The 11,851-nt window shown below is 28.1% G+C and overlaps 1 protein-coding gene across 1 annotated transcript in view; it reads right to left on the bottom strand.

Moving 5' to 3' along the window:
- Positions 1 to 4,822: 4,822 nt before the first annotated feature.
- Positions 4,823 to 11,851, bottom strand: part of LOTGIDRAFT_166372 (hypothetical protein) — a gene marked incomplete at both ends in the record, with an annotated part of 67,084 nt that continues 60,055 nt past the window's right edge. Inside the window, 9 exons of the mRNA XM_009063444.1 lie at positions 4,823 to 4,891; positions 5,183 to 5,288; positions 5,629 to 5,739; positions 6,038 to 6,079; positions 6,239 to 6,296; positions 6,621 to 6,897; positions 8,682 to 8,759; positions 9,563 to 9,658; positions 10,206 to 10,309. Coding sequence (XP_009061692.1) covers positions 4,823 to 4,891; positions 5,183 to 5,288; positions 5,629 to 5,739; positions 6,038 to 6,079; positions 6,239 to 6,296; positions 6,621 to 6,897; positions 8,682 to 8,759; positions 9,563 to 9,658; positions 10,206 to 10,309 — 941 coding nt within the window. The remainder of the gene's footprint in view (positions 4,892 to 5,182; positions 5,289 to 5,628; positions 5,740 to 6,037; positions 6,080 to 6,238; positions 6,297 to 6,620; positions 6,898 to 8,681; positions 8,760 to 9,562; positions 9,659 to 10,205; positions 10,310 to 11,851) is intronic.

Here is an 11,851-nt window from a genome sequence, read left to right as displayed (position 1 = left end):
AATACAGTTGTAATTTCTAGTAAGAGATTTTGGAACCTAGATCTTTATGCCATTTAACCAGTAATTTTGGTTTTTTTATTGTATTGCAGGTAAATAATTGAAATAAACAAAATGAGATGAAATTTCACTGTGTTTATTTTCAACTTGTTCTGTGGTAGAAAGTTGTGGGACCAGGAAGGTGAAATGATATGAAGACAAGGATTGTATACCACCAATACAGCTCCGTATTTAGTTAGATATAAATCATATAATATATATACATGTATCTGTGATAATGTAACTTGATTAGTGTCAGGTTGTTAAGACAACATTCAAATTGCAGGCAACATGACATCTATCAAGAGCTCTTAAAAATTTTGGCATACTAAAAATACATCACCTATACAAATTTCATGTTTTTCTTCTGATGGTTACATTTCTAGTTCACGATCTGCCAACGATTTGCTTTCAATCCTGTACACATATAAATCAATTGAGACAAATCAACTAATCAAAACTGACTCTTGTCAGTAAAATGTATGTAAATTTATAAAAGTGCTGAATTCTGTCTTCTGAATGATATTTTCAAGAGTTAATTACTTAGTTCATGCTGTATAAATTTCAAATGAAGTGTTGATTGAGATAGAGTATTGGTTTTGGCATGTTAGAAAGAACAGGACATTCATATTTTTGTATAACTTTCTTTGTGGTAAAAGTGCAACATATATATTTAATTGATATGTATAGCGGTGTCATTGTTTTGATGATTGTTGTCAAAATGTTTGTTATTAAAATTATATTGTTTTATACAAACACAGGTTTATCTAATGGATATATGACAAGATGTTAACTTCCCTTATTACAAGTTTTAGAGTGAAAATGTGACGTTGGCTTTACCTGTACCTTATAACTTATGAAAGCAATGTCAGTTTCAGCATTTGAATACATGTAATACCAATTCCCTGAAAGTCAGATTTACACTCTGAGAAGTGGTACAGGTATAATAATAAATAGGCTCAATTGGTTGTCTGGGGATTGAATTTGATACAGATTTCAGAGACAGAGAAGAATGCACTACATAGTAGCAATAGAGTTTTGAAGTCATTATGTAAAGCCAAATGAATTCATGGTTGTAATTGTCAGTCTGGTAAACAGTTAAAAAGAGTGGAATTTTTTAAGAACAATTTATTTTTCACTTTTCCACAAAAATGGAATGTAAGTTAACTCTAACATAATCTTCACATGAAATCTGTCCATACAAACATAATCTTTACATGAAATCTGTCCATACAAACATAATCTTTACATGAAATCAGTCCGTACAAACATAATCTTTACATGAAATCTGTCCATACAAACATAATCTTTACATGAAATCTGTCCGTACAAACATAATCTTTACATGAAATCTGTCCGTACAAACATAATCTTTACATGAAATCTGTCCGTACAAACATAATCTTTACATGAAATCTGTCCGTACAAACATAATCTTTACATGAAATCTGTCCGTACAAACATAATCTTTACATGAAATCTGTCCGTACAAACATAATCTTTACATGAAATCTGTCCGTACAAACATAATCTTTACATGAAATATTTCAATACAAACATCTTTACATGAAATATTTCAATACAAACATCTTTACATGAAATATTTCAATACAAATATAATCTTTACATGAAATCTGTCCATACAAACATAATCTTTATATGAAATCTGTCCATACAAACATAATCATTATATGAAATCTGTCCATACAAACATAATCTTTACATGAAATCTGTCCATACAAAAATAATCTTTACATGAAATCTGTCCATACAAACATAATCTTTACATGAAATCAGTCCGTACAAACATAATCTTTACATGAAATCTGTCCATACAAACATAATCTTGACATGAAATCTGCCCATACAAACATAATCTTTATATGAAATCAGTCCATACAAACATAATCTTTACATGAAATCTGTCCGTACAAACATAATCTTTACATGAAATCTGTCCATACAAACATAATCTTTATATGAAATCAGTCCATACAAACATAACCTTTATAGATATTTTCAACAATAACCTTGCCTCAGTGGACCTGTGCTGTGTTTAGCTGTCTGCTCTATCTAAATAGTTATCAAAATAAAAAAAATATCTTATACTTTAGGGAACAATTATCAAGTGTTTTATGAGTCTTTGACAGAGTAAAAGTAACCTAAAGATGGTCTCAAGGTCTCATTTTACTAAACATAGGATCAGGGTATAGACAGAAATCAGCTAATTTCTCTCCAATGAGATGCAAGTCTTCCTTTCAAAACATGATCTGGAGAATTTCTTTGGAGTTTTTATAAAAATGTGCTGTGCTAAATACAGTATAAATCAAAGCTATTGCACATTGTCATTATAAATTTATGAGACTGAGGTTAATATGAATTTGTACATTGAGTTTCACAAAATTCTGATCATAACTGTAGACTCTTACAATATTGAAAATGAAAATATATTCACTCATGGACATCAATATGCAACCACACATCAGGATGTTGGTGTAACAAAACATGGTGAATTTCAATACAATAATAGTTTATTAAATATTTTAAATGTATATTTCTATGAGTAAGATATTTACAAGTAATTTTCCCAACCTGCAGCTGAAATCAATAACCTGTGCCAATTCTAAACTCCAAACTCGCAACCCTCTGAAAACGATTAAAAATGCCCCAAATTTTTTTGATATGGTAGAATTTGATCAACATAAATAAATAAGTGTAATTTGTCAGACACTAAGTTTTCTTATAACATTGTTATCTTTGAACAGTAATTCAAACACAGTAAGATGTTTTGTGAAATTATAAAACTTATTTGTACATAGTACAATGCCACTAAACATTTCTGAAACCTCACTAAAAACTTAACAAATATATATTATATACTATAAATAAATATTTCTAAAATAATACAAATAACACTTCCTGTTCTAAATTCTGATCAAACTGTTGTGACAAACAAGGTGCTATGGATTATCTCCCTTTAATATAAATGTGACCTTAAATAAGTCATATGGTGTAAACTACTACTGTGAAATTATTTCTTTTCAAAGGCATTGGTGTTTATGGTTATCTCTACTCTACTTAACTAGTAATTCTAATGCTTTCTCTCTTTTTTTTATGTGTGAATCTTATTGTTTCTAGACATAGCTGTAATCATCACAACTATAGACCTTATTCATGCCTCGTTTTTTAAGACACTGAAAGCAAGCCATTTTGACGTCAGTAGTCACTCGCTCAACAACAAGAAATCAGCTTAAAGAAATGTGTGAAGATAAAATATATTTCAAAGTATCTTTATTCCAAATTTAATGATGTAACATATGATTAGTTGGAGAAGAAGACTTTAAAGACATTAAGGTGCGATTTTATGTAGTGTCTGACACATTACATTTCTTTGCGTTATGAGCGTTGTTCTTGGCAGAAGCGTGAATAAGATCTATTGTCTGTTATTTCAAGTCAATTAACAACACTTGTAAATTAGTTTTAGTAATTTGTGGGGGCATGAATTTGTGGAATGGCTGATCAATGAAATCAACGAAAAAAAAGGTGCCCAAACAAACAATAATAATTTCACATGAATTAATATCATTCTCAAAATTCAAAACATTGTTAAGCTACATGTCAGGTCATATCTCTTACATCAATAAAATTATGAATTCTAAGAAATTTGGTCAACTTTTACATGAAACTACATACACATATATGCACAATAATATTTCTTATAAACCACCATTGCACAAGAAATATTGAAAATATGTATGAAATAATTTGTAACAATCTATCACAGCTTAATGCATCACATCACCAATATATAATTCATTCATTACAAAAACATCATCAGAGCTAACCAGTTTGACTGTCCAATTACAGATATAAACAATGAACCCACTGCAATGTGAATACATTGAGAAAGGTGGTTGCAAAGTCATGATCATAACTTGGGTTCATTGTTCACTACTTATATCTCAAATTCAATGGCAAAAAAGTTGAACATTCTCCAAACTACAATATAGATATACCAAATAAGCTCTGATATGTTTTTGTACATAGAATACTATTTATCCCTTATATCATCAATATATACATCAAAATGACTTTGGTATTCCCCTGAAAATAATTTGATTAAATCAATATTTTATACATTTATCACAATAGGAATCAAAGATATAGCTCACAAAAGCTTTTTACTCTACAAAATACTAGCTGTAAATTCTTATCTCTATATGAAAATCTTTAAGTAAATATGTCACCTAATGCATAGTGATTCAATCAGGTTCTAAATTCAAATTATGCAACACTAAAAATATGCACAAAAATTTACAATACAAACACCCAAAATTGAATGAATTCTTTGCACAAATCAATTTATTAATTTTTTAAGAAAAATATACTATTTACACAGTACTTCATAAATACATATACAGTATAGTTTCTGGTAATACACATGTTTGATTTCAATCTAATATCTGCCTCAAATCACTTTTATAAGAAGTAAGCATAAGTTAAATTGAAAAAAAACTTTAAATATAATCTTAATATCGTAAGCATTAAATTCATATTGGCCCCAAAGCAAGCAATTACTAATTTTCTTTCCACTTTTTCTCTAATGAAACTACATTGTCATTGTAATAAACATAAGAGATCTCTAATAGCCAAATTAATACTCTACATCCATAAAACTATACATTGCAAAATTTTCATTCCAATCTGTAGGTATATGTTTTATAATAAATAAAATAACATGAGATGTTTCAATGAGACAGGTCTATGAGTGTTTATGAAAACTTTGCTATGGACAGTCTTTGGTTTGACACGTATCATGAACTTGTGATTGAAGGCTTCTTAGAGAATCATGCACCTGAAATTGGAAAATAGTTTATTTAGAAGTATTATCAAGATTTAAACAAGGTTCTTGCTTTGAAATCTTAAATATGTTAAATATAATGAATAAACTTCTAGAAGTCATAGCTTAAAAAGGATACAGTCATATATTAATTCTCTGGTTTCATAAAGGAAATGAGATTATTCTTCAATGTTACATCCACCTTTATTCACTAACTCATGTCTTAACTATTAATATTTATCGCAGACAGATCTGATGTAAGATTTCAATTTCAAAAGTGAATCATTAATAGTTGTAAATATTTACCTCTTGTAATAAATGTATATTAGCTTTAATAACAGTATGTAAATGATTAATAGTTGATTCATGACTTTCACGTTGCACTTTATAAGCTTCATCCATCATGTGATCCCTAAATGGTAAATAAAATAGATTAGATAAATATACTGTAAATCTCACAATCACAATACTATACAGTTTATATCAATTCAAAATCCAAATATTAATTCATATAAAAATCTTCACTATAAATAGGGTTATTTTGACATTTAGATATGGTATGGTGTTTGTCTGCTAAAATTTGAGTCTATTACAGTCAGTAATAAAAACTTTCAAAATTTCATAAACATTTATAAGTTCTGTACAAATTCAGATTAAAAAAAAAAATTTATAGGCTAAAGCTGTTGATAGGTCAATTGATGTTCAAATTTGCTGATGCTGATACAGCAGGGAATTGTAAGTAATTTTATTACCTGAATAATAATTTAGTTTGTGGTGTCCACATTGATGCCATCTCTAGTCTAGCTTGTATGACTAATATTTTATAAGTTAGCCCAACAGCTGATAATAATAGGAAAAATACTCTACAATAGAAATAATTCTAACATGACCAGTTTAATAACTATAACATTAACCTGAAAGTAAATGTATTATCAGAAGTGTTCATTGGACACAAATCTGAGGTGGGTCTATTGTCTCAATTCTCTACCAAGTGTTTCTTTAATACAAATATTTCACATTTATGCATATTAGGCTAACACAGCCCCTTCAAAAATTGATACAAATGATCTTTCATGTCATTATTTAATTTTTTAACATGTTTTAATAGTGTTAATGTGAATATCAATATATCCCTTCAAATAAATATCAAATATTACTTACAAAATACTACACACTGTTAATAATAAATTAGTTCTTGGAATACTGAAAATATAAAATATATTCATTAGATTATATTACATCACTTCCAAATGTCTACAGCGCACAAACACCCAGATTTCCAGTGCGCTAATTATACCAATACAACAAAGGCCCAGTTCTCATTCAATGCTTAGTCTGGAATAGATGGAATTATATACTTACTGTTGTAAGCGAACTTTTAATCTACAAAAAGCTTTATATGGTTCAGTACAATCAAAACCTGAAATTAAAAAAAAAACATTGATTCTTGATAATTACTGATTCCTAAAGAGGTATGCCTCATTGACTCTTTTGGAACACCAAATATTGCTCAGCAATCAATAATATAATTAAATATTCATTTCGTGACATTTTTCTTAATGATCTTGTAATAAATGAATATAATCAAAACCACATAGAAAATTAGAATATAATCCTTTTACAAACTTCAGTAAATTTTAAAAGCACAGCTTGGCCCTCTGTTCTGCATTTGTAACCAACACATAAACTACACCCGTGTACATATTTGTGCTCTACAATTCCACATGTAATAAAGCATACTTACATTTGACAATATAGAAAAAAGGTATTCTGTCTATCCTTGATGGTTTTTGGTCCACATTATTATTTGATTCACATGTTAAACAAGTCTTTTTATCACTAGGCCTTGTTGGTTCTGTTTTCATATTGACACTTCCACACTTTAAACAAACATCACTATCAGTCTCACTTGAATTATCTACTTCTTGTTCCACATCAAAACTACTACAACTTTCACTTAATGATGAACATTTATCACTTTTTCTATAATCATTTGCACTGATTAATGTTGATTCTTTTTCCTGTAATGATCAATGATATACATCAGACATTTCATTACAATGTATAATAATGAGAAAAACTGATATTATACTCCTAAATGTAATGATCACAATTCAATACAACATGCAATGATCCATCTCAATACAAACTGACTGTAAGTATAAATAGTACATCATCAAAAGTCATTTCATTACAATGTGTAATGATCAAATAATGTTCAAATATATGCCCATCACATGTAATGATCAAATATAGTAAACTCACTCAAAATGCCTGTAGTGTTAGATAAAAGCATACCATCCTAAGACAAGTTCATTACAATGTATATAATGATGAAATCATGTATATTAATTGAAAACCTACAAGTAACCTAATGTTAAAAATAGTAGTAAATAAAATTCATAATTGTATAAGAACAAATTATCACAAAATAAACATGTTAAAAAATTCACAAAAATGACTGATTTTCAAAGTAAAATAAAACAAGTTACTTATTAATAGAAACCAGATATAGGGCTCCTTTAACACAAACAAGAGCCTGTTTTAGTTACACTTCCTTACATGTTCGGACAACCAAAACAATTTTGACCCGATTGGAAAGGTCACACCCTTGAACCTTATTGTATTATTAGTCGATTTGTATTAGGCCATATAGAGTAGTTTTATTTTATGTATGTAGTATACTAGTATAATATAATTAATGAAAACAATTCAACCACAACAAATAAAGATCGACTCTATACTGTTGATCTACAGCTCTGCTTCATTAACCTTCATTTATAGGCTTTTCATCATTCTTTTCAATTCAGCTATAAACTACCTTATCTTAGAAATCTCATTAGAATATAAACAGATTTTATACATGAATGATCTTACACTGATTCACACTTTAGAGAACTTAGTCTACAGTCTACATTTACAAACACTAGTACAATAATATGATTATCAAAAATTCAAAAACAATTCATTTCCAAATTAACCAAACATGTCTTTTATGAATTATCAAAATTTATCAAGATAACAAAAATATTCTACAGACTTATTTCTTACATATATTCAATAATATACATACCACAAGCGACAAAGTCAATTAGCCTAACCACAACATGTTGATTGTAAATATAAAGAATGGTATTGTAATACTTGATGTATAATATTGACAGGTATACAGTATATTGATTATTCAACAATCTGTTACATACTCTTACACATACTTTAAATATTTACATACTTTTATCATTTTTATATGCTGTTTCACATACCTTTATAATTTATCATATCACAAATTAATATTACTTCTACATATCCTTTAACATATCTGTATAACTTACAAATATAACTTTTACGTATCCTTTTACATACCTTTATAACTTACAAATATTATTTTAACATATCCTTTTGCATACCTTTATAACTTACAAATATTACTTTTACATATCCTTTTGCATACCTTTATAAATTACAAATATTACTTTTACATATACTTTTGCATACCTTTATAAATTACAAATATTACTTTTACATATCCTTTTGCATACCTTTATAAATTACAAATATTACTTTTACATATCCTTTTGCATACCTTTATAACTTACAAATATTACTTTTACATATACTTTTGCATACCTTTATAAATTACAAATATTACTTTTACATATCCTTTTGCATACCTTTATAACTTACAAATATTACTTTTACATATACTTTTGCATACCTTTATAACTTACAAATATTACTTTTACATATCCTTACAACATCTAAGAACAGATTATATCATAATAATATAATCATAATATATACTTACAGAATCATGGGACTGTTTCCAGAGATTTTCTAAAAGTCTGTATGTAGAATCCCTTGACATAAATGATCCAAACACAACCTGTCAAGAGAAAGTAGTAATGAAACTAATAATAATAGAGTATTTGAGAAGTAGGTACAGTATGTTCTGAAAGCTGGACATCTTAAATCGAGGTCACAGGAAATAATTTCCTATCAAAGAATCACAAAATAAACCCAAAATCCATACAACATATTGGTGAAATAAGATTTCACATTGCTTTCTTATAACTTAGAATACTATATATGAATCACAAAGTCAAACAAAAGAATAAAATGCATAGATCTGGGTTTGATATAGTTTGTATTATGCTCACATAAATCAGTAATTATATAATATGCATAAGGTATCAAAATCTAGTAATATCATACAAAACAATTGAAAATGCTCAATAGGAATAACTAAAGTAGACGAGGTACAATGTACAGTAGAAAATGGTAGAAGCAAATCATGCCTACACTGTGTATGAGCCCGTACCTTGTGTATCTTGAGCAGCTATGACACGCGTGGTGCCAGGCAGGGTATGCTTACTCTACTAGACACCTGATACAACTTTTCATTATGAAATACTTTCTCACTTATGATTGATATACTTCCTCATATGAAAAGTTCATTTAGCTGCTACCAATATTTTTTTTGAAATGTTACAGATTTCGGGGTTTTGTTTTGCACTTTGTTTATACTTGGTTTATTTATTCACTACTGAATCAATAACCATGCACCGTACAACACACCAGATCATGTTTTTTACTGGCTCAAGTCTATTCTTTTCATTGTACTGACAAGTCTGTATAAATCTGTTCATAGGTTCCAGATTAAAGGGGAGTAAGCTTTAAGTCTCTTACCTTAGTGTCCGCTGTTTGAATACCAATTGCATTAGGAAAGACTAGAGCTGTTTTCTCTCTTGTAATACATATTATATCACTGAATGGTATTTCAACCTACAAACAGGGACATAACTCTCTCAGACATAATATCAATACACGTCAATCTCAACTAATAATCAATGGATAGATTCAAGCAGTTAATGTGAAGTATTGTATACAATTTAAACCCGATTTATACCATTTCACTCAAACACCTTTAAATCTGACAGAAATAAGGTTTTAACGTTTCTTTAACACTATTTCAAAATTTCAAACCATTTCTGGTGCACACTACTCTTATTTTGAGCAATTAAAATGCATCATCTAAATATCAATAATATAACATTTAAATATTAATAACATTTAAATATTAATAACATTTAAATATCTATAACTATAACATTTTAAATATTTATAATATAACATATTTAAGTAATAAATTTCATGTAAATATTTTTAGTTTTTCATTACAATATTGATAACATTAATATGGATAATATACAGTATTTAATTTTGATGATTTAAACATTTTAAATAATAAATTTAACATTTAAATATTTATCGATTAACATTACAATATTGATAACATAACATTCAAAATTAACACCATAATATAACATACCTGACGACCTCGACCTTTAATTTTAGAATAAAAACAGATCCAATTAGGTGAAACATACATTAATCCCTGTAGCAATATATCACCTTTAAACGCACAGGAAAAATCTGAAATGATATAAAGAATGATCATATAATTATATATCAGCATAAGGCATTAAAAGTAGTGAAATGAAAAAAAAATATGAAATAGATATTAGGATTAGTTTAGTCTAAAAGATCAAATTAACTAGTAATTTGAATCATATACATTTACAAGTTTCAATTTTTAAGCAATACTTCAACGTGTTAAATCCATAAAACTCAAAGGGCAGTATTGTATTGTTCACCAAAGAACATGTTTTAAGTTTTGAAGAGTTACAATTTTGCAAATTTGCATCATATGGTCTCCTTAATTTTAAACTTGGTTTGTTAAAGGTGTAGTTTATAGTTTATAGTTTATTTGATTTGAAACTATATTTGCAATCCAATTTTGATAATATTTTTTCAACAAAGAAACCAATAATGATTTTCAATTAAATATAAGAATGAATTTGTAAGAATTGATGGCAAACACTCCAGAAACTGTGAGTGGTTATACAATATAGGGTCATTATTTATTATCAAATAAAAACATAAATCAACCTACACAACCATCTCCAAAATGACTGTTTATGAAGAAGACAATGTTAGTAGGGTATTGACCACACTATTCTATAATTAAGAAGACACAATAATGATAGTTGTTAGATTAAAGAACTCGCTGGTCAACAGAAAGTAATTAGATCATCTGATGGTACCAATCACAAACTATCAATTTCCATTACACCAAATGTTGGAGAGAATTATTTATTATCAACAGATAATAGGACATAGCCTGATAATATTATATACACGATATATTACATTAGAATGAAATCATACAACTATATAGTATTAATAGTATTACTTAACCTAGACAATCTTCATACTTTTTCTCCTATGAAGCAAAATTTTGATCCAGCAATTTTGCTACAAGTATGGACCAAGATACCTAGGCCAGACTCATCTACATAATGTCGTCTTTTAACTAGACTGCAATAACTACAATTCTTGTCTAGAACAATGCAGCGATTTCAATGGATTGTATGCTAACTAATACAGCCAATCAGAGCCCACAGCAGATATCCTATAAGAATTATAGCTTACAGCTTACAGACTTTCTGACGATTGCTCTGATGTGCTGCTTTCATTGGTGCACAATCCAATAAAATTAACAAACCTCATTGTTTCATGAAATGTGTCTATTGCAGTCAAAGTATAAAACAAAGTTCTATTGGCTTTGACATTATTAAGAAGGGCTATACTAACAGTTGGTAATCTTTGTTTTAGAACAAATAAATTTTTGGCTTCAATACATTTTAATTGGTATTTTTGTTGAATTTTCTTCATATTTTCGGTGACAATTCCTGATGGATATCAGAAATATGTTAGTGTTGGCACATCCCCTTTCAGACTAGTAAGATATAAGTGAGTAGTGAGCATGGTTTAGGAGAAATATCAATATGAAGTCTATATATTAGATATTGATTAACTGTCATAGGTATACAACTAATAGATTATCATCAACTTTATCTATGAACCTATATCTTTAACTTTAAATATATACAATTACTCTTTACAAACCTTTTC

The sequence above is a fragment of the Lottia gigantea genome (genome assembly GCF_000327385.1).
Source record: "Lottia gigantea unplaced genomic scaffold LOTGIsca_58, whole genome shotgun sequence".
NCBI classification, from domain to species: Eukaryota; Metazoa; Mollusca; class Gastropoda; family Lottiidae; genus Lottia; species Lottia gigantea.
The sequence above is the reverse complement of the archived record's forward strand: the minus strand, read 5'-3'. Positions and strand labels throughout refer to the sequence as shown.